At 43.0% G+C, this 20,734-nt stretch overlaps 1 protein-coding gene across 3 annotated transcripts; it reads left to right on the forward strand.

Moving 5' to 3' along the window:
* The first annotated feature begins 1,693 nt into the window (after nt 1-1,693).
* On the forward strand, nt 1,694-18,916 carry fgd5b (FYVE, RhoGEF and PH domain containing 5b). 3 transcript variants are annotated; one of them, XM_084705737.1, is made up of 22 exons: nt 1,694-2,080; nt 3,286-6,178; nt 8,603-8,753; nt 8,848-8,906; nt 9,033-9,063; nt 10,125-10,276; nt 10,587-10,743; nt 10,970-11,057; nt 11,247-11,297; nt 11,632-11,690; nt 11,936-12,007; nt 12,708-12,776; nt 13,614-13,697; nt 13,821-13,900; nt 14,283-14,379; nt 14,567-14,704; nt 14,799-14,901; nt 14,991-15,127; nt 15,303-15,428; nt 15,540-15,694; nt 16,332-18,420; nt 18,790-18,916. In XM_084705737.1, the coding sequence occupies exons 1-21, from the start codon at nt 2,071-2,073 to the stop codon at nt 16,366-16,368; spliced, it is 4,749 nt and encodes a 1,582-aa protein (XP_084561863.1). In that variant the 5' UTR covers nt 1,694-2,070; the 3' UTR covers nt 16,369-18,420; nt 18,790-18,916. The 3 variants fall into 3 exon arrangements, with proteins under 3 accessions (XP_084561863.1, XP_084561864.1, XP_084561865.1); XM_084705738.1 differs by having other exon boundaries at nt 10,973-11,057; XM_084705739.1 differs by having other exon boundaries at nt 1,695-2,080; nt 15,303-15,401.
* Nucleotides 18,917-20,734: the final 1,818 nt, after the last annotated feature.

Raw genomic sequence — 20,734 nt, forward strand, 5'->3', positions numbered from 1 at the left:
GGAGATATTTCTTTGTCACTTTAAGTCTGAGATTACTGAGCACTGCTGGCCCACTTAACCAGGATGAAAATGGGTGAATGGTTCTGAATGTATCAAATGTGTGTCTCTGTATGTGTGTGTTTTCACGTGTGCCACATCTGCAGTCCCTTGTTTATCAGGAGATCCATCATTCCCCTCTCATGCCGCAAAGGCCCGAGTCCACAGCCCTCCCCTTTATTGACTCAACATGAAAACACTATTATTGCACCAACCAACAGGGTAGCAGCACATAATGTTTTTCAATGAGCAAAACAGTCAGTGTCAATAGCAGAGCTATACCTCAGCCAGGATAGCACTAAAACAGAGAGGTGACACGTACAGGCAAAGAGGGATCATATATATTTAAAATGGTTCATTTAATTCTAAGTCATGTGGAATATATCAGTTCCATTCCATACAAGAAGCTCTCCTCGTGGGGTACTGTTCTTGGTTTGCTGCATTTTTAATACTGGTGTCAGCTCTAGTCTAACAGTGCCCAGCATGTTTTTGTTAGGTAGGTTACATCTTGAACATATTGGAAATAAAAATCTTCACCAAATTAGCTTTGATATGTTGGTCTTCCTGTTGTGCATCCATAATATGCCTCTTGACCATAACCACTGCACAGGCCTGGACTAGTTCCTCAGGTTTGCAGGTTTATACAGTCAACCCCAGTCAGTGAAAGATTTTGCCCCTTTCCAAGCAGATGCAGTTTATGTGGCCATGTGCAATGTCACATTAGGGGGGAATGTCCCTGGTGTTTGGAAACATTTTAATCCTACAGTTTTCCTTTTTGAGATATGCTACTATACCCATGTGTCCCACCATGTGCAGACTTAGTCTTGCTTTGAACTGTGTCTGTAGGGATTACTTCTCTCTCCTTCTTCAGGGTTGACTGTCTCTCTCCCTTTTTGTGATCCCATGGACGTAAGGGATGTGAACTACAAGGTTAGATGTGTCACCATGACACAGATCTTAATTGATGAGGTGTTGCTTAACCTCAGAGAAAGAGATGGATACTGTAAACTGGTTTAAATAAGAGGTGATGTTTGAACCACGTTGGATGGCATGGCAGTCTCCCCTTCATATTGCAATCTTTTCTTTAAATAGTTGTGACCAAACTATGCCAGTCACAGTAGACGTTGAGTTACACACAAGTATTGCTTTTCTTTTTAAAAGTTTTGTATTGTGGTGTTTTGTACTGTGGTGTGTATTTAGTTTATTTTGTCTTGTGTGTTAGTATGCTACCAAAATGAAGTTATTTTAGTGGACAATAAAACACATCTATCTATACATAACTTGAAGGGGTTAAATTTGACCGGGATGTCCATCTGTTGCCAAGGAAGTGGAGCCTGGTTGTGAAGGAAACAGGGAGAACAATTTCCTGTTATGTATAACTGTTTTAAGAGGCTGCTTCACTCAAATCAGAAGGCCATCAGTCTATGGGACCCTTGGAATTCTGAATTTAGCCAATTGTCTCAGCTGCGAGGCTCCAAGTTACTATTTTATATTTAAAAAAAGTATAGCAACCATTTCCAAACTGTGTTATTCATTTGAAGATATACTTATTTAGTATTATGTAAAAAATATATCTCATAGTAAAACAAGTTGTCTTTGATAAAATAGAGATATGAGTAGGAACAACGTTCAACGTAAAGCCTTTGTCCCGTTATTTAACAAATCATCTTAGTTAAAGGCACAGCTTAATAAAGTCGTACAAAACACTGCGGGAGAGTGCATGAGAAGAGTCTTTATCTGTATTGTTAGATTTCTAGCTGTATTTAAATAGATTGCTTTCTGAAATTTAGAATAGTCTTGTCTTCCAGATCAGGAGGAAGCTCGGAGGAGGAGTAGACTACTTCTCGCGCTCTGCTGCTTCCAACACCAGACCCTCATACATCAGTTGCGCCCTCAACACATACTATGGGCGCGATAGCCGAGGACCACTACCGTTGGAAAGTAACTTAACATGAAAACACCAGTTTTCTGAAGGACGGCTTCAATGATACAGTAGATGTATTGAACAGGCTACGTGCGCGTAGTAACCCAAAAATGAATGCAGGTAAGATATGAAACATCTAGTCATATCATTCTGTGCAGGATAATTATGCTATTTCGTTTTAGTGTAAAATAGAAAAAGGTGTTTGGAAGCCAAAATGATTTGTTCTTGAAAGGGCAGTGAGAACAGTCCTAGTTGTCAGTAAAGGCTATGCGGTCTGCAAATGTTTAAAGAGCTCGGTTTAATCCTAATGTAGGCTAATCTAAGAAAAGCGATCAAAGCTTCAGTGGCTATTATTTACATGTTTGAGAAATAGCTAAGTAAAGAAAAGCGTTGAGTAAAGAAGAAAAATACTATGATGTACAAAATAACTTAGGAGTAAAAAACAAGCCAATAGATCAGTGCTGAAGTGACAAGAAACTGAATGAAAAGATATGCAGAAATATCTGTCTACTGGGAAAATAATGCTAGTCATATTTAATCATTATTCAACTATATTGTCTTGCATAGGCCTACTTATTTAGCTTATTAAATTATAGAATGTTGCTGTAATTAGGCTGTTTTCTGGTCCAGTTAAACATGAAAAGGTAACAGTTTCTTATCGTAGCAACTTTTATTAGTGGCCGTATAAATGATTAGTGATCGCCGAAGACCGTAGAAAGAGGTTATTCACGACACAATGTAAACTAGGTAAATCCATACAATTGATATTCATAAGCACATTTATCTCTTATTCACTATAAATGAGAATATACTGTATATATTTGGGCAGTCAAGGAAAATCTTGAGGGGGGGGGGGGGGGGTACAGTATGGTCACTGCATGGTGACGTTTTAACAGGTTAAGTGCTCTTTTACAATAACTTTTCATCAATGCAGCAGAATGGAATAACTTTTTTTACAGTCAGTTGAGTGAGTCATAAATCCTTTTAACAAATGCTGTCATAAGTTATAGCTTCAGTTCAGACCTTTATATATTATGTCAATTGATATAGTGCATTCACAGATCTCAAATGAACAACAGTCTGAGAGGGGCTTCTCTGTGAATCACAGGATGTGACTCAGGGAAATCCTTTAGTGCCATAGTTTTTTTTTTACAGAATGTGGGCTGTTAATATCTTTCCCATGAGCCTAATCTGTTTTAAACCTTGTCTGTTAGGCATATTTAGAAATCTACCTGTAGAAAACCTGTATTAGTACAACTTTTTGTGAAATATCATGTAGCGTTGGATGTTTGTTGAGTGGATGGTCTGTATTTTTCTTTCTCCAGAGTACAAGAAGCCAGCTGTGGCTCCCAAGCCACAGCTTTTGAGCCAGGCCAACTTCAATCTGTCTTCCTCCCTCATGTCCAGACCTTGTTTCTCAACCAGAGGTCCCAAACCTCCTATTGCTCCCAAACCTAAAGTACCACAGAGACCGAAGGAAACAAACACCATATTCTGTAACCATGCCCAAGATAAGTGCATTAATGGGACAGACAAGGATTTGGACCATGAAACAGACCAGGAAGACTGCCTGAGTGGAGGGGAAGCCCAGGGGTCAGAGGGGGAGGGTTTAGATGAGGATGAAGACAGACCAGTAGAACATCAGTTTGACTACCACAATTTCAGTTCCGGAATCAAACAATTAGAGAATGGATCTGAGGAACAAGAGGACAAGGCAAAGGAGATGGCAATCATGGAGGAAATGATGCAGGAAGAGGAAGACTGGAGAATAACAGACAGAACTCAAACAGAGGAAGTGGACTCTCTGGACACGCTGGAGGTCAGTGATGCTGGATTCACCATTGACTCCATGGATGGGGTGGATATGATTGACTCAGACCTGACTGATGACATCGATGCTGAGGGCTGTGATGCAGGCGAGGCTCTGGCTGACACAGATGGCCTCTCAGTGGGAGACTTCTCTGTCACTAGCATTGAGGAGGAGGAGGAAGCCTGCTGCCTCTGCAGAACTGTGTCTGGGAGAGAGGACAGACACATGAAGGAGGATAGGGAACATAGTATCCAGGGAGAAGCAGAAGCTGTCAGTGGTACAACACATGCAGTCACAGATTCTCTTGAAGAGGAACCTTTCGTTGTTTTTACCAAGGAACACCGTTTTCACATTACCCATCATGCGTCATCTTCCACAGTTAATGAGGAGAGAGTGGTGGAATGTTCACATATTCTTGACATTCCTTCAAATGTCCGAGAGATGGAGGGTGGCTATGACGAAAAGGATATAGGCTCTACTGTTGCTCAAGAGAAGACTGAAATGACCCTGTCTGATGGTTATGGGAGCACCAAGGACAAGGCTCACTGGATTCAAACATTCTCTGTGATAAAACAACCTGCGACAGTTCCACACAGTTTCTCTGAAAAGGAGTGCCAAGACTACGAGGATGGAAATGAAAACAACCTTTTAGACAAACAGGAGGAACCTGATGCTTTTGAGGTTCACCAGACCCTTAAGCCCCACTACATCTACTCTGAAGACATTATTTATGAAGAACAGAGCTGGACAGATGAAAAAGATCATAGATCATCACAGCATGAAGTCGTATCACAGAAATCGTCCTCAGTCAGCGATGGTAGGTCACCACTGAGTGAGTATGCAGCCATAGACAATTACTCTTTGGATGAGGACATTGGGCAGATTGAGTGTGTATCCTCTGAGGATTACGTGGAGATTGGGGATGATGATGATGATGAGGAAGGCAACAACAACAGAGGTCAGAGCATCACAGGTCCATGTCAGAAAACCACATCCATGGAAAGTGAGGAGCTCAGAGCCCACATCGCTGATGGTTTGTTAAATCCCAATAACAGACGGTTTAGACTGGTGTCTATCTCAGTACCAGCAGACACCGACTCTTCTTTGGCCTCTTCCTTCTCAGACAGCCAGCTGCTCTCTCTTGACTGCTCAGATGTGTTCAGGAACGAGGAGGACCTGGAGGGCCATATTGTACCTTACCTGGATGAGACAACAGACACAGAACAGGACCTCAGTGATGAGCATGTCTATGAAGAAGCAGGGCTGGATTCAGAAGGGGAGAACTTCCTCCCCTTTGACAAGAAGTCCATGGTGATGCGGTCCCGCTCGCTGTCTGGGAAAGTACCCGGTTGTGTACCTGAAACAGTTCCTGAGGAGGCGGGTTCAGAATGTCCCCTCCAGAAGTACTTCATGATAGGATATGAACGGACAGAACCTCTGCTGAGCAGCAGTCCAATGTTAGGCACAGCCCGGGCTAAGATCTCCTCCAAACCTCAAAATGTTGTTCTATATCCCCGTTCCTTCTCCATGGAGGGACGGGACATGCCTCTGTGTGTGTACAGGGAGGATGAGAATTTCCTGAAGGAGAGTGGCCACATGAAGAGGGGGGAAGACAGTCTGTCCCTGCCGTGTGTTATAGGGTCTTCTGGGAGCTTTTCCCAGATCTCCTCCCTGCCTTCCAGCAGCCTCTCCACACCTACATCTGTGGTGGACATCCCTCCACCCTTCCAGCTGGCCCACATCAGTAAGAAGCCCATCACCAAGAGCTCCCCCTCCCTCTTCATTGAAGGAGACTTCCCTGACCGAAACAAGAAGAAGAAATCCTCCTTCAAACGGTTCCTGATGCTCAAGTTCAGACGGAAAACAGAGAGTAAGCCCCTTGTGGATGCAAATCAGTCTTCCAGGTTCTCTTCAGAGTCCGGCAACCACTCCTCAGGTCGGGTCCTGGATTTAGACGGGCGGAGCACAGGCAGCTCCCCGCAGCTCAAGTCCCGGTGTGTCAACAAAACCCAGCGCTCTCCGGACTCCCCTTCCACATTTCTCTTCTACAAAGACGGAAGGAGAAAAGGAGGGTCTGTTGCATTCGCCAATCGTAATGTGGCACGGGTGGAGTCATTCGAGGACCGCTCGCGGGCCCCCTTTACACCCCTACCTCTGACCAAGCCACGCTCCATCTCCTTCCCCAATGTAGACACATCTGAGTATGAGAACATTCCTGCCATTAGCTCAGATTATGAGAATATCCAAATCCCGTCCTGGAAGCCGATGAGACTGGGGACCTTCGCAGAGTTCTTTGAGCATCCACGCCGGGTGTTGTCCTCCTCCAATGAAACAGATGGATATGTGGACATGAGCAGCCTACCTGGGTTTGAACACAAAGCTCAGTCAACTGAGCAGGACACTGAAAGGTACGGTGAAACTCCCAGCGTGTCTGTGTTTATTTGTGTAGGTTTAACTCAACATGTTTTATCTGTAGTATGGTGTGTTTATGAGTAGACAAGTTTGACACATAGGTACTCTTGGAGGTAATATTAGGGATGTTTGCTGTCACCTCTTATATGGAGGACCAGTATTTTTTATTACCCTGCTTCCACTGTGTTGGTTTACTGCACCCTCAAGGTAGTGGATTTATTGTACTTTATAATGGAAGGTCCCTTGGTGCCATGACGCCACACAGACACATACATATATGTGCTTACTGTACATGCAACCCCATAGTCTTAATTAAATCTTATAGCTCCTCTCTGGTTTATAATATTGCTGAGATCTCAGGGACCACGGGGAACACATCTAAAAATGTGTTTATCAGCGGATAGGCTGATGTGTGTATATGCTCAGTAACAACCAAGTTATCAAGCTTTCTAGTCTGAGACTCAAAGTAATACAAGCCTTAGTGTGAGGCTCAAATCATCTTTTACAGTTTGCTGAAGACTATAGTGCTGCATTTGAGTTCTTATTTCTCGTATTCCACTGTTGTGAATGGTTGAGTTGACCCATCCCCCTGCCTGGCTGCATACTGGTGTATCCTTATCACGCAGACCTCCCCAAGTGATTAATAGGCAGAGCATTTTGGAGTCATCTCTTCTTCCCTCCAGCCAATCAGAATCAAGATACCATCTCTGTGTTCTTGTGTGTTCTATAATAACCAGTTTCCCTCACAGAAATGCTGTTTTCTCTGCAAATTTATCATTCTGGAAGTGTGTGCAAAAACATATATGGTTTGCTAAAGGTGGAATTTGGTGGAAACAGTTCACATGAATGTACAAAAGCAGTGTTTTTAAAATATTTAGGTTAGTGAATGCTTAAAATTTTTATGTTCATTTGGTATTTACTCTGGCCAGATTGGCAGACTTAATGTGGCAGGATTTGGCTGGGTGTCAGTATGTATCGGCGAGAGAATTTTGACTGCAGGTCTTGGCTAGGTTCAGACTCTAGCTTTGGCTCTTATTGTACTGTGCTGAAGGTGTTGGCTGAAGGAAAGCTTGGGTGTGGGGACTGTTAGGTCACTGCCAGGTCATCCCTTGGGAGGAAGCATCCTGCCTTTCAGCATTCACTTCCCTGTTTACAGGAAAGGCCAGAAAATATTGATGTTTGACTTAATATACATACTGTGTCTCTGCCAGCATGCAGCAGCTATAGATGCAGAATACACCTGCATTGGATCTGGGTCTGTTGGTTCAGCTAACCTGGTGTTACCCTGTTAGTGTCTAATCTTTACAGAAATATAATATATGAGCTATTATTGCTGTACAAAAAATACAAGCAAGACTAAGAAATGCTATCCATCAGATCTTTGGGCCCTCTATCCCACACTATCACTAGGAAGTAATACATTTAGCAGATGCTCTTATCCAGATAATACATAATAGCCTCAGCAAAGCCAAGGGAAGACAGGAGAGAGACATTTTTATCTCCTATCTTAATTTGCCACTGTAGAGTTAGCCTCTGGCTGTCATAAAACATTACTGCAGAGAGGCAGCCTACACTGGGACGTCCTCTCCCTGTCTGAGAGCTAGAGTTTTAACGTTCTCTAAATTAAAATGTTGTCTTAGGATAGTCAAATATTTGTTAGACAGGTTATGCCCTTCCTCTTTTGGTTCTGTCTGCGTGACAATCATGGACACCAATCCTGCCACACGTTGGCTGTTCATGACCTATCTGCTAATCCACTTCAAAGGGTTCAACTGTGGGAGCGATTCATTCATCTGCTTGTTTTTCGGCTGGGGCAGAGAAATTGACATGATATTCATGTTGTGTTTTGTCATTTAAATGTCTTCGGTGCTTGAGAACCTGGAACCAAACATAAAAAGCACTATAACATCCCACTGAACATTAGCACACCCAGCAAGTTTCCCATCACAAGTTCATTTGGTAGTCTGTTGAATCCTATCAACCTACAATACCCTGGGCATGTAGCTATTGCTGCTGGAGTTGTAAGACATCCTTATCTACTCTAGACACATGTGATCTATACTGAAATATTGATATAATCCAATATGTTTGAATAATAGTTCTGTTCTGAGTCTGACTGACTCTTTTTACAGTGTGCATTAATGTATAATAATACCTTTACATATGCAGATAGATAAAGACAAGGATTGAAACTACCCACGTGTGTCTCACTACATCCTCCAACTCCTCTAACTCCTTCCTCCTGCTTGTAATCCTTTGGTCATCCTTTGTTGTGTTTGAGCACAAATGCACTTTGGTTGTAACTGCCAAGGTGTAATGCAAAGTATGTAATTTAGTGTGTTTGTGACTCTGTGGGATTCTACATGTATGTACACCACACAAAAAAGAAATGGCTGTCTGATTTCGCTGTTTCCTCTCAGTGCCTACACAGAAGCCTACAATGTGTGCTCCGTAGTTGAAGGCCCACCCAGTGTGTCTGAGGGGGAGGTGGGGGGAATAACAGCCGATGAGGAAGACGCAGGGCGCACCTCGGAGGACGAAGAGGGAGTTGAGAGTGGTTATGATCGACAGGTTAGTTTGAAGCCTTTTGAGTTGTATTCATTGAGTAATTATTTTTGTTATTAATGAATGGTCCAAAGGTTCCTAATGAAGTGTTTCTTTACAGACAGATGGGCGATCCAGAGCGTTTTACATTGCCAAGGAGTTGGTGGACACTGAAAGATTGTGAGTTACGTGTTTCACAATTATATCTGATGTAACAAAATCATGTATCATAAAAGAGCCATAGCCATTTCAATAAACTGAAATAAACTTAAATTAAGTTTAACCAAACTGTTTCTCTCTCTGCAGACACGTGAAAGCACTTAAACTTCTGCAAGAGGTAGGTGTCAATGATTTCACCGATTTACATCAGATGCTGTACATATCAGGGGATATTGTAAGCTTAGATCAACATTGATGTTCATTTCCTTTATGTTAGTTATGAAGACAGGTCCAAGACTGCAGGCATGTTTATGTGACTATATTATGGAAGAATAATGATATAATTAACCTACTGTACCAACAGAAAAATATAATTTGGTTTAATAGGTAGGTGAACTGTATATCCACTGACAGACAGTACTCCTCTGTTGTCACACAGTGTTTGGGGGATGGTCCCCTCACCCCTGCACTACTGCTCTGGGGTCAAAGTGCATCTGAGTTCTCTTCTCTGCATTACATCACAGTACACTGTCTCTCACCCTCTGTATTGAAAAATCCATCTAAAAGTGGGTCAGACCTCCCTAGAGACTAGAGAGATTATTGCTGCAGTACCACGAAAGAACCAGAATACGATTGTTTTGTACCACTGAGTTGATCTCAACAGATAGATCAGACAGACAGTACAGTACAATGTACATAGGATGATGTGAAACGTGTACTGTGTCCAGTATGACTGGAGGAGCAATCCTACAGAGTCAAAGATAATCTAATGTTCTGTGGTCTGTCCTGTACACTAGTTTAGCTAACTGACAACTTGATGCTGTCATTTAAGCCTACGGTCAACATAAAAATAAACATTGCAGGGAGTAAATAATTAGATTTAACATCAACTGGTGTGAGCTTGTGCAGTGAGTTTTTACATTTACATTTAGTCATTTAGCAGATGCTTTTATCCAGAGAGACTTACAGTAAGTACTGGGACATTCCCCCAAGGCAAGTAGGGAGAAGTGCCTTTCCCAAAGACACAACGTCATTTCGCATGGCCTGGAATCGAACCGGCAGCCTTCTGATTAATGGCCCTATTCCCTAACTGCTCAGCCATCTGACCCTGATATTACATTTGTGTATGTACTGAACAACAGAGATTAAATGGTTCGGCACCAGTGGTAGTGTGTCTTGAATATTAACACACATGATCTAAACATGACCATCCGTCTCTGTCTCCCCTTGCTGTATCAGGACTTCAGAGAGGCAGTGGGGGCGGCTGTGGGAGAGGAGGGAGAGCCTGTGTTGGAGGATGAGATGCTGAGGGAGATTCTCAATGAGCTGCCGGATGTTTACACCTTCCACCGCAGACTGCTTACTGAGCTAGAGAACCGCATCCGTCAGTGGTAAGAGTCCCACCAGCCTGCACTAACACGTTCTATAGAATGTCCTGTCAATTCGAGAGAATTTAGAATTGTGTACATGTACCATCATTGGTCAAGATCGACAACCGTGACTAGCTGACTTAGGCCGATGGCTCTCCTGGGGTTCACCTTGCAGGGACCCTTAGAGTCCACACATTTCTATGATCAAATACTGTACTGAACATTAAATGTTTGTCTTTTAGATTGGAGCTTATGCCTGAATCTGTGTCAACATAAAGCTGTGTGATCATTACAGTTTCCCATTTACTTTAAATTATTTTCTTCTACCCAGGGAAGAGAGCCAGAGGATTGCAGACGTTATCCTGTCCAGGAAGTCGGAGTTTGTTGTCTTCACAACCTATATTGGTCACTATGACCGCAGCATGAGCTTACTTGAGGAGAGCTGTCATGGCTCACCAGCCTTTGCTAACATCGTCCACCAATTTGAGGTCAGACTGAACTTCTCTCTACCACACAAACAAATGCACTTATTCCAAGTTACAATTAACTTCATACTGTAGGTGCACAACATTACAGTCAGTAAATGTGAAAATATCAGTCAGTTTAGTGTTACAAAGAATTTGGGGGGGTGAATGCAACATTTTAACTGTATTTTATGTATTGCTATGTATATATAGTATGTTCAGTTATTAGAAGTGTTCTATCTGTCTTCAGCAGAGTCCAGTTGGTGTGAATGTCTCTCTCAAACATCAACTGCTGCAAGTCATAGTTCGGGTAGCCCAGTACCGCATGCTCCTCACAGGTGAGTGTGTGTGTGTTGCCTAATACACATGCCACATACGTATCTAATAATGTTAATCCCTTTCATTCACCATCAGACAAGACACACATCCACATTGGAGAATGCTATTGGGTGGGATCCCATCCCAATGATGAGATGTCTTTCACATTGTTTTGGTCTTTCGTCTCTAAACTTGGCATTTATCTTCAGATTATCTGAACAACCTGTCCCCGGACTCCAAAGAATATGAAGACACACAAGGTACAGTGACACATGCACATGTGGCATGTTGGGCTAGTCATGAGGGATGTTGTGTTCCTCCAAGACGTGTGTGTGGGTAGATCAGACGAGCCATTTCAGTTCTCTACTCAGCAAGCTGTGGGGCTGTAATGACAAGAGGACTATATAATAGTGATCATGGGAGCAGTTTCCAGGCCTGATCAGTAGGCCTTTCCAGCCTTCTGCCCTCTGACACCATGAGGGTCCAGGGGGGGCATGCTATTATTCATAGCATGGCAGCTGTAGGGGGTTGAGTAAATGTTTGTGTGTGCCTCACTCTTTGCTGTTTTTTGTTTTGTTTTTTTACCTCCCTCAGCTGCTATAGTGATAGTGTCAGATATCGCCGATCAAGCCAACGACAGTTTGATACATGGGGTAAGTGTTAAGTGGGCAGAAAAATGTTTGTGACTCTTCTAAAGAAGTGTGTTCTCAGGAAGTGTTCATATGTGCGTGTGAGTGAAAAAAAGAAAGATTTTACTGGTTCTCTTACAAATGTTCTTTTCTGTTTTCTCCTCGCACCTCTCTCTCTCTCTCTCTCTCTCTCTCTCTGTCTCTCTCTGTCTCTCTCTGTCTCTCTCTGTCTCTCTCTGTCTCTCTGTCTCTCTCTGTCTGTTTGCCAGGAGAACCTGTTGCGTCTAGTCAATATAGAGTACAGTGTTCGGGGCCAGAAGGACTTACTTCAGCCAGGCAGGGTAAGCTGATATAAGCTTTGTCCTGTCTGATAACAGCATTGTTTATGCTCTGTATGGCTATGTATTGAAGGGCAATGGGCACCTTCTCACGCCTCCTCCTCTTCCACCACCTTCCCCCCTCTCCACCACCTTCCCCCCTCCAGTCTTCCAGCCCCCGTCACTATTTATCTAACCAGTCAGCTGGGTCTGGAAATCCCCTTTCTGTCTTATAGAGAAGTGTAGTGCAGCTGACCTTAGTACCCAGTCTTAGACAACAAAATTAACTTCTGCTGCTTATCGCTAAATGTTTTGTACATTTCCCTCACATTCGCCCATCAACAGAACTAAAACAAGAAAGAGTGACTGTTCTTATTGGGTCCATTGACCTATGTATGTTGGCTGTGTCACGATTTGATTGTGTCAGGTACTGGTCTGCTTCTGAACACAAAACGGAAATGTGGACTAACTATACAGTACCAGGAAGTTACCCCTATGAGAAAATAATATTTCAAAGTTTAATGTTGACTCTACAAGGTGGAAGGCAGATTTGTGTATGTTTTAGTTAGTATGTTCACAGCTAAGTGTGTGTATAGTATGTGGTAGTGTTTATGTGTGTTTGTTTGAGCTAGGTGTCACAGTAGGCCAGACACACACAGGCCCTGTGACAACAGCTCACATCATCTAATGTGAACATGTGTGTGTGTGGACATTTTGTTCTCAGGTGTTTGTGAAGGAGGGCACCCTGATGAAAGTTAGCAGGAAATGCAGACAGCCTCGACACTTGTTTCTGGTAATTTCCTTTTTCTGTTTACTGTTGGTTTGTAGGACACCACAACGGCAACATTATATCCTGTACAAAATACTACCCCTGACTAAATAGAGGTTAGGGTTAATAACTATGGAATATGTAAACACTTTGAAATCCGCCAACATCTGATTCCACGATATCAGTAGTGTGGTAAAAAAGGAGAAGGAGGGGGGAAAATGGTATTACGGAAGTTTGGAGGGGATGAAGGAGAGTGGCGAGCAAGAGGGAGGGTCTTTTATAAAGCTAATATAGCTAATATAAGTCTAAACAGAGCAATGACTCAAGACAGACTCATTCTAGACACATCTGTAGCCCTGCCAACAGAACACTGTGCCATCCAAATGTGAAGAAGGTCGGCACTTGGCAGGATGAGTGAAAGAGAGAGTGTGTGTGTATGTGTGTGTAAGAGAGAGATTGAGAGGGAGAGAGAGAGTGCACGCACATGACAGCTTGTCATGCCTGGGCATCAGATGACTTGGGAAATCAGTCTGCTTAGATCTCTTAGGATCTCCCTGGTTTAATCCTTGATTTTGGCTCTGATCAGCCACACACACACACACACACATCTCTCTGAGCAGGGATAGATATTCTGCATGTAAATGTGTGTGTATGTATGTGTTTGTACACGTGTTATTGTGTGCGCTGATGCTGTAGAATTATAAGAAAAGCTCAATCCAGTTGCTACAGAGAAAAATTGTTCAGTCGTGATCAAATCCCCTCGGCCTTCAATTTCTCACATAACATTTTTCCCTAGGATTAAAGCGCCCTCAAATGGCTATTATGGGTATAATCACACACACTTTTTTTTGATGTTGACAGATGAATGATGTGCTGTTGTACACGTACCCCCAGCAGGACGGCAAATACAGACTGAAAAACACTCTCCCTCTCACTGGCGTAAAGGTCAGCCTCTGTTTCTCTTCTCTTTCATTCTCTGTATCTCACACTCTCTCTCTCCCTTCCATAAATAGAGTTGTCTAACTTTAATTGGTGTATGAGTTGTGTGATACTGGGTGTCTGTTCCAGGTCAGTAAGCCTATCATTGAACATGTGCCGAACTCTCTGAGGATTGAAGGAGCAGACATCTCCATCACCTTGTCAGCAAGGTGGGTCACAGTCGCGTTACCAGGGACCTCACACAGCAACTCTCCATCAGTCCTTCCTGCTACAGTACTTACAGAACTTGATCTTGAAACTGAAATGTGAATTATGAGGGGGTGTTCTTTTTCTAACCACATTGACTGTGCTATGGTAAGATACTATATAGGCTCAGCCAAACAGTATTTCTGGCTATATTGTAATATACATTAGATGCACATTAGATGAGAACATAAGAATGTTATTCAGTCCTGCACAGTAGTAGTACTCATGAAATATAATGTAATAGAATACTGCACAGTAGTGAAACAGGTTCAGGATGCACTGTATGTAGTCTGGTGAGTTGGATTGGAATATTACACCAGGGTGCATGTTTGTGTGTGTGTGCAGCTCCAGCAGTGAGAGAGAGGACTGGTTCCACACACTCAGCCGTACAGTGTCTGACCTCCAACACAGAGGGCCTTCTTCATTAAGCTGTTCAGGAGAGGTGAGCTTCTCTTTGCCAGAAACAAGCACACACACACACACACACACATGTGCACAAACACACACACACATGTGCACACACACACACATGTGCACACACACACACACACACACAGTGCCTTACAAACCCTGACCATGTGTGCTACTGTCAGCTCCTTATTCCTGTGCTTGCTGTGTGTCTGATTTAGTCCAGAGAGCGTGTGTGGCTATCTCTGGGAGAGAAGGCTCCTACACTCGTGCCTGTTTGTCATGTGATGATGTGCATGAACTGCACCTCGGACTTCAGCATCACTCTACGCCGACACCACTGCCATGCCTGCGGGAGGGTGTGTCTACCAAACACGAACACATACATACCTGTATGCTCTGTGCGGTTCTGTGTGCTGAATGTGTTGATTTCGCCCCGGTCCTGCTATACAGATAGTGTGCCGGAGCTGCTCCAGAAACCGCTACCCTCTGAAGTACCTGAAGGACCGCATGGCCAAAGTGTGTGACCACTGTTACAGCGAACTCAAGAAGAGAGGTACAGTACTAAACACTGTCACAGCTCACGTGGTTTACACACGCTTCTCTTACTCTCTGTGATACTGACTGTTCCCTGTCTGTCTGTAGGGGGAGATGTGTGCGGCCCAACAAGTTATGACAGTCCTCGCCCCAACCGCTCCAGTCGGCCCCTTTCTGCTGTCTTCCAGAACATTCACCCTCCAAGCCTGTGGAAGAACCGCAAAGGCACTGCCTCTCTGGCCCAGGTGTCTGTTTAAAGTCCTTGACAATACGTACTCTTTTACAGTAATGACCAAAATGCATGGGTTAGAAGAATATGAAGTTATTATTAAACATGCTGCCTCCAGATGCTGCTGGTGTTCCATTCCAGCAGTGGCTGTCTTACTATAACGGAGGACTGTTGGTTCTCTGTGCTGGCAGGTTCATGTGTCTGAACAGGGCTCCGTCAGTGGCACTTTGCAGCGCAGTAAGAGAAGCAAGAGGAACTGGAAAAGACTGTGGTTCCTTCTCAAAGACAAGGTGCTTTACACCTACCAGGGTCATGAGGTGAGGGGAATACACACTCCCCTTAAACCTGAACCACACAGACACACACACACACATCACAATGTTGTTTGAACTTTATTGTGAACATCTCTGTCTGGATGTTTTCTGCAGGAGAAGGTCGCGTCTGAGAGCTTGCCTTTGCTAGGCTTCACAGTGAAGCAGCCTGATAGGCCAGAAGGGGAGCAGCAAGCCAACGTATTCCAACTGTACCACAAAAAAACTCTGTACTACACCTTTAAGGCAGAGGACAAGCACACCGCACAGAAGTAAGACCTGCAACACTACACCGTATGACATGGGTTAGGAGAATGTTGATGGGGTATGCCAACGGGAAGTAGGTTTGTTGCCAAATGTGGTTGGGACAGCTTATTTTAAAACTGGGGATGCAGCCTTTAAATTTAATTTTCTTAATACTGTTAAGAAATGAAGTTATTTAAGTGTGTGTGTGTGTGTGTGTGAGGGGAGGGGCAACAGATTTGTTATTTTCATTTTCAGATCTGCATTATTTTGTATGATGACATTTCCCTCCCCCTTTGTGTGTGTGTGGACGTGTGTGTGGGTGTTGGTGTAGGTTTGTGTGTGTGTGGACGTGTGTGTGGGTGTTGGTGTAGGTTTGTGTGTCTGTGGACGTGTGTGTGGGTGTTGGTGTAGGATTGTGTGTGTGTGGACGTGTGTGTGGGTGTTGGTGTAGGTTTGTATGTGTGTGGACGTGTGTGTGGGAGTTGGTGTAGGTTTGTGTGTGTGTGGACGTGTGTGTGGGTGTTGGTGTAGGTTTGGGTGTGGGTGGCTCCCACGAATGTGTTCCTTCCTTGCCGATGTTTCTTAATAACTCTTAATTTTTTATTTATTTACACAATCACCATGAAACCTAGAGCGTTGTAATAATGCCATGTCTCTGTCTAGGTGGGTGAATGCTATGGAGGAAGCTACAGTTTTATAACATCGGCCTTAATGGGTGTTTAAAAAAAATGGACCAGCATGACTGCCCTCAGCTCACAGACTCAACCTGAGGACCTGTATGTTGCCCAAAAAATGCCTGAATGTAAAACAAAAAGGGAAGAAGAAAATAAAATGGCCTGAATTGCCTCTGATGCTGGTGTTACAACCGTTGTAACAGGAGATAAGACAAAGCGTCCTTATTTTTAGATAGGTGGCGCTGTCATTCTCTATTATCCCTTGTCCTGCAGTAGCAGGTACGTTTTCCGAGGGCCAGGAGAGCTGGGAGCCCAGATATGTACCCATCCGTAAAATTCCATCACGTAATCTTGTAGCTGAAAAAAAGGATTTTAACCTGAGTTTGAGAATTGGATAAACCTGCTGTTTTGTTAAAATAAAATAACATTTTAAATTACATTTTATATACACTGTATTTATAAATCCAGATATTATGAACATGACTAAACTGAATGTGTTTACCAAATGCCATTTGCGATGTAATGTTTTATGTGATGTTGCCAGAAGTGAATGAGGAAGCGGGCCTGTGTGAAGCCTTGTCACAGTGCATGTTTTATAATGGCCAGGTCTTGAAGAAGAGCGCAGCAATACAAAAATAGAACACTGTAACAAATGAACGACCTGTTTCTTGTTCTTTCACACAACATGTTCCCTCTAAAACTAGCCAGCTGGGCATGGAGCACCAGAACCGCAGGCTCTGCTCCAAGTATAAAATGATGTTGCATTTAAAGCATATGTTTTTTACATTGTAACTTTCTCATGTACTGTATTTTCTGATATGGCCTTGCAGCAATGTGCAAATGTGCATATGTACATGTGCATGTGCATATTTTGATAGGCAACGTTAATTTGCTTTATTTGCACTGATGAAAAAGACAAAAGACCTGAAAAAATAAGTGTTCTCATCTTTTCTTTTTTTGACTTTGTTGCCAAAAGTCCTTGTTTGTCTCCATTGTTCTGAATGTGTTCTTAGAAGTAGCAAAGAATTGTCCAGAAAGACAAAATTATACTGCTGCTACTTCCTAAATACAACAAATGTAAAACATTACAATTTAAAATCAAACTCTATTAATTGAAGTATACCCACGTCAGTTATCACGCACCTCTGATGTGAACTGCTAGGACTCCTAATACTGGCTTTATAAGGAGAGTAGCCTTCCTAGTGTTTGTTATGTAAAATCTATTTTCAGTCATGATATCCAAAATGGACTTGATCCTCGAGGAGTTTTTTTTTTATTTCAAACTGTGGAGTAAATATGTGTGGGAAGTTCTCTTTGTTTCACTGTTGTTTTATGAAGTTCCCCTCTATGTCCTCTAGATGGCGTGCAGCATGAAGGTTGAGGGCATTCAAGTTCTTGTTGACTACCTTTTGACTCTGACTTCATCAAGTACAGCAACAGTACAAAAACACATGTTTATATAAATACTAGGTGTAAGGACCCAGCAAGCTATCTAGATCCCTACCCTCTGTTTTCACAGTGAACCGAGTTACTAATAAAAGAAAGTGAATTGTTCATGATTGGATCATGGTGATTCATGTTTGATGGTTTCTTAGTGCTCTGTTGGCTATACTACTGCTACCTCCCCCACACACATACAGACCAGAGAGGAGAGCAGAGAAGAGGGCAGGACTGCTCTGTTTCTTAGTGTCCCCTGGGGCTAGCTGACCCAGAATAGAGAAGGGGAGAAAGTTTGTTTAATGGAGCTCCTGAAAGTTGCAGACACCTCGTCCTACATAGGATAGATCATTTATCATTCTCTGCTCTCCTTCTGTCGGTCCCTCCCAGACCCCTCTGTTTCTCTCTTACCCCACCATGTCCATCCATGTAAAAAAAACAAAACATAATTTAATTGTAAGATTTCTATATTTCTGACATATTGTGGACTACCATTTAGAACTCAGCTTGATTCTACCGTAACTAACTGATGGTCATTATTACAGTGGGTCAATCCTGGGCCTCACACGGAGCACCCTGAAGGAAGCCTTCCCTCCCCTGATATCTGCACCTGCTCCTCAGGACGAGGGCTCTATGATCTGGTGTGAATTGTCCTCATTAGCTTTTTATCTTGGCTGTGTTAATGGCTGCGGCTGACGCTAATACTATACTTCACTCAGTATTCACAACCCAGAGGATTTGCTTGGCAGTAGACAGCACTTGCTGATGTTAACAGAGAAAGCACTGTAAATATATACTGTAAATAATCAAGTTCATTTGAAGGTGGTTGAGAGTTTTGTTTATTAGCCTGTTTTACCCAGTAGAATATCAATACCATTATGCAATATGCAATGTCATCTCATCTGCAGAGTCCTCTCCTAGTTCACTGTTGTATCTGTCTGTTTATACCATCACATCATTATCATTATTGTGTTTCCCCCACAAATTCAATTTATTGTGTCTTTCAATAGGGACTTGTGGTACAATACAACAAAACACCATGGACGAAGACAGTAACTTGAGCTACAAGATCAATTTAAGTTCTGTACAAGAAAGGAAAAGTAAAATAATAAAGAATGGAGCAGAGGAGGAATGTCAGCTGAACTCTGCCTTTCCTTTCTGCCCTGTGAGTTCTCATTATCGAGATTGAGGGAGTGTGGAGTGCTGGCTTTAGGGTGAGAGGGTTGATGGTGGGAGGATAGGCTACAACAGTAGGATGGCATGAACATGCAGCTGTGTCAGAACTAGTGTGCACACACACACAACGCACTTTCACACGCTCTTTATATACAACCGTGGCCAAAAGTATTGGGAGCGACATACATTTTGTGTTTGCAAAGCTTTCTGGGTCTTGGCATAAAATGACTGCTAACATAATTTCAGTAAGTCATATCATCAGCACAGGGGAAAGTGTGAGCTAGTTCTAGCCAGGTAAAACACTCTATCATTCTGATTGGAATTTAAGAGCAGAATGACTGCTGTAAAAGAGAGGACTATTTGCATATATTATAAATGTTCACCCTAAAAATGCTTAAAAATATATGAAATGTGCCTTATTGTATTCCAGTATTCTATAGAAACATGTCAAGACATTTTCCTCAAATACTGAACCAGCAAACTTTGCAAAACACAACATTTGTCATTGCCAAAACTTACGGCCACGATTGTACACACAAAAACGCCCCAGGCATGAGGTAGCAAGGAAACTAGTAACTAGTCAGGTATTCACTCAGCAAAATCATCCGTTTCATAAAAAAAAATTGAAAACATAGTTGCAGTAACATGGGCTGTAGAAGGGGGGTTGTCCCATTTGAAAAGACTCGGGGCAGTCATAGAGGTGGGAAATGGGACAGCTGTGTGAGAGAGAAAGAGGAATAGGAGAATGTCCTAATGACATGGGTTTGACATTTCCAGGACTGCACCTTGTTCTAATGCTTCTCCGCAATGCAGTAGAGGACGGAAAACTGGAAGAGGAAGCAAAGAAAAGCAGGTGTAGAGGAGGGTGGGAGAAGAGAGGGACAAGCTGTTATGGCCTAATTTTCCAAGTCTGCACACCCCACACTGACAAGTCAATGTTACACCTATTCCCCCTCCTCCCTCTTCCCCCTAAATCGTTCCTCTTTCTCTCTCCATTAAACAGCGATAGGTATCCATACAAAGCATGTGTGTCATAGTTTCCAGTCTGTACCTAGAGTCTACCTCCTCTGTTGTCACCGGTCTCTATCCAAGTCTGCAGACAGGGAAACATAAACACATGGATGGGGCTGACAGAGGCCATTACACAGAGCTACAAGGGCAGGCCGCCGCCCCAGGCATAGGCTGTGTGTTGAAGGGGAAAGGATTGGTTTGGCTTTCATAATATTGTACAGTCCTATTGCTCGCTGCAGCATGGCAGGTAATGCTCTGCCTCATTCTTTCCCTATTTTTTGCCGTCTCACTCTCTAATCTCATGTTTATCAAGAGATTAACTTCTACATTTTAAAGAGAGGTTGTGTTGTGCTCTCAAAGACAGTAGTGGACTACACATTGAAAACACAACTACAGTACACAAAGCCAGAGGAGGCATAGTGTCGGTGGAATTTGTACATCATGAACATTATAGCCACAACCACAAACTTCTCTGTACCTCTCTCTCACGTACCCACACCCACACACCCACACACACAGTGGCATGTTCCCCTTGTCATTAGCTCACAGCTGGGTTAAGTGCAAATGACTATGACAGTCAATTGGGATTCATGTAATCTCCATATCCTAAATGTAACCATTTGTTCATGACAAGAAGTTGGGGAACTCCAGATTATAATTTAACACACTTATGAGAACTGCGGAGTAAGCTGTGTTGAACTGTACAGAATGCATGCCAGTCGGTCTATGTAGTTAAAGAGGTTGGCAGAATCTGTGTGAGATGCCCTA

The sequence above is a fragment of the Hypomesus nipponensis genome, chromosome 9 (assembly GCF_054491055.1).
Source record: "Hypomesus nipponensis isolate SF chromosome 9, ASM5449105v1, whole genome shotgun sequence".
Taxonomy (NCBI): domain Eukaryota; kingdom Metazoa; phylum Chordata; class Actinopteri; order Osmeriformes; family Osmeridae; genus Hypomesus; species Hypomesus nipponensis.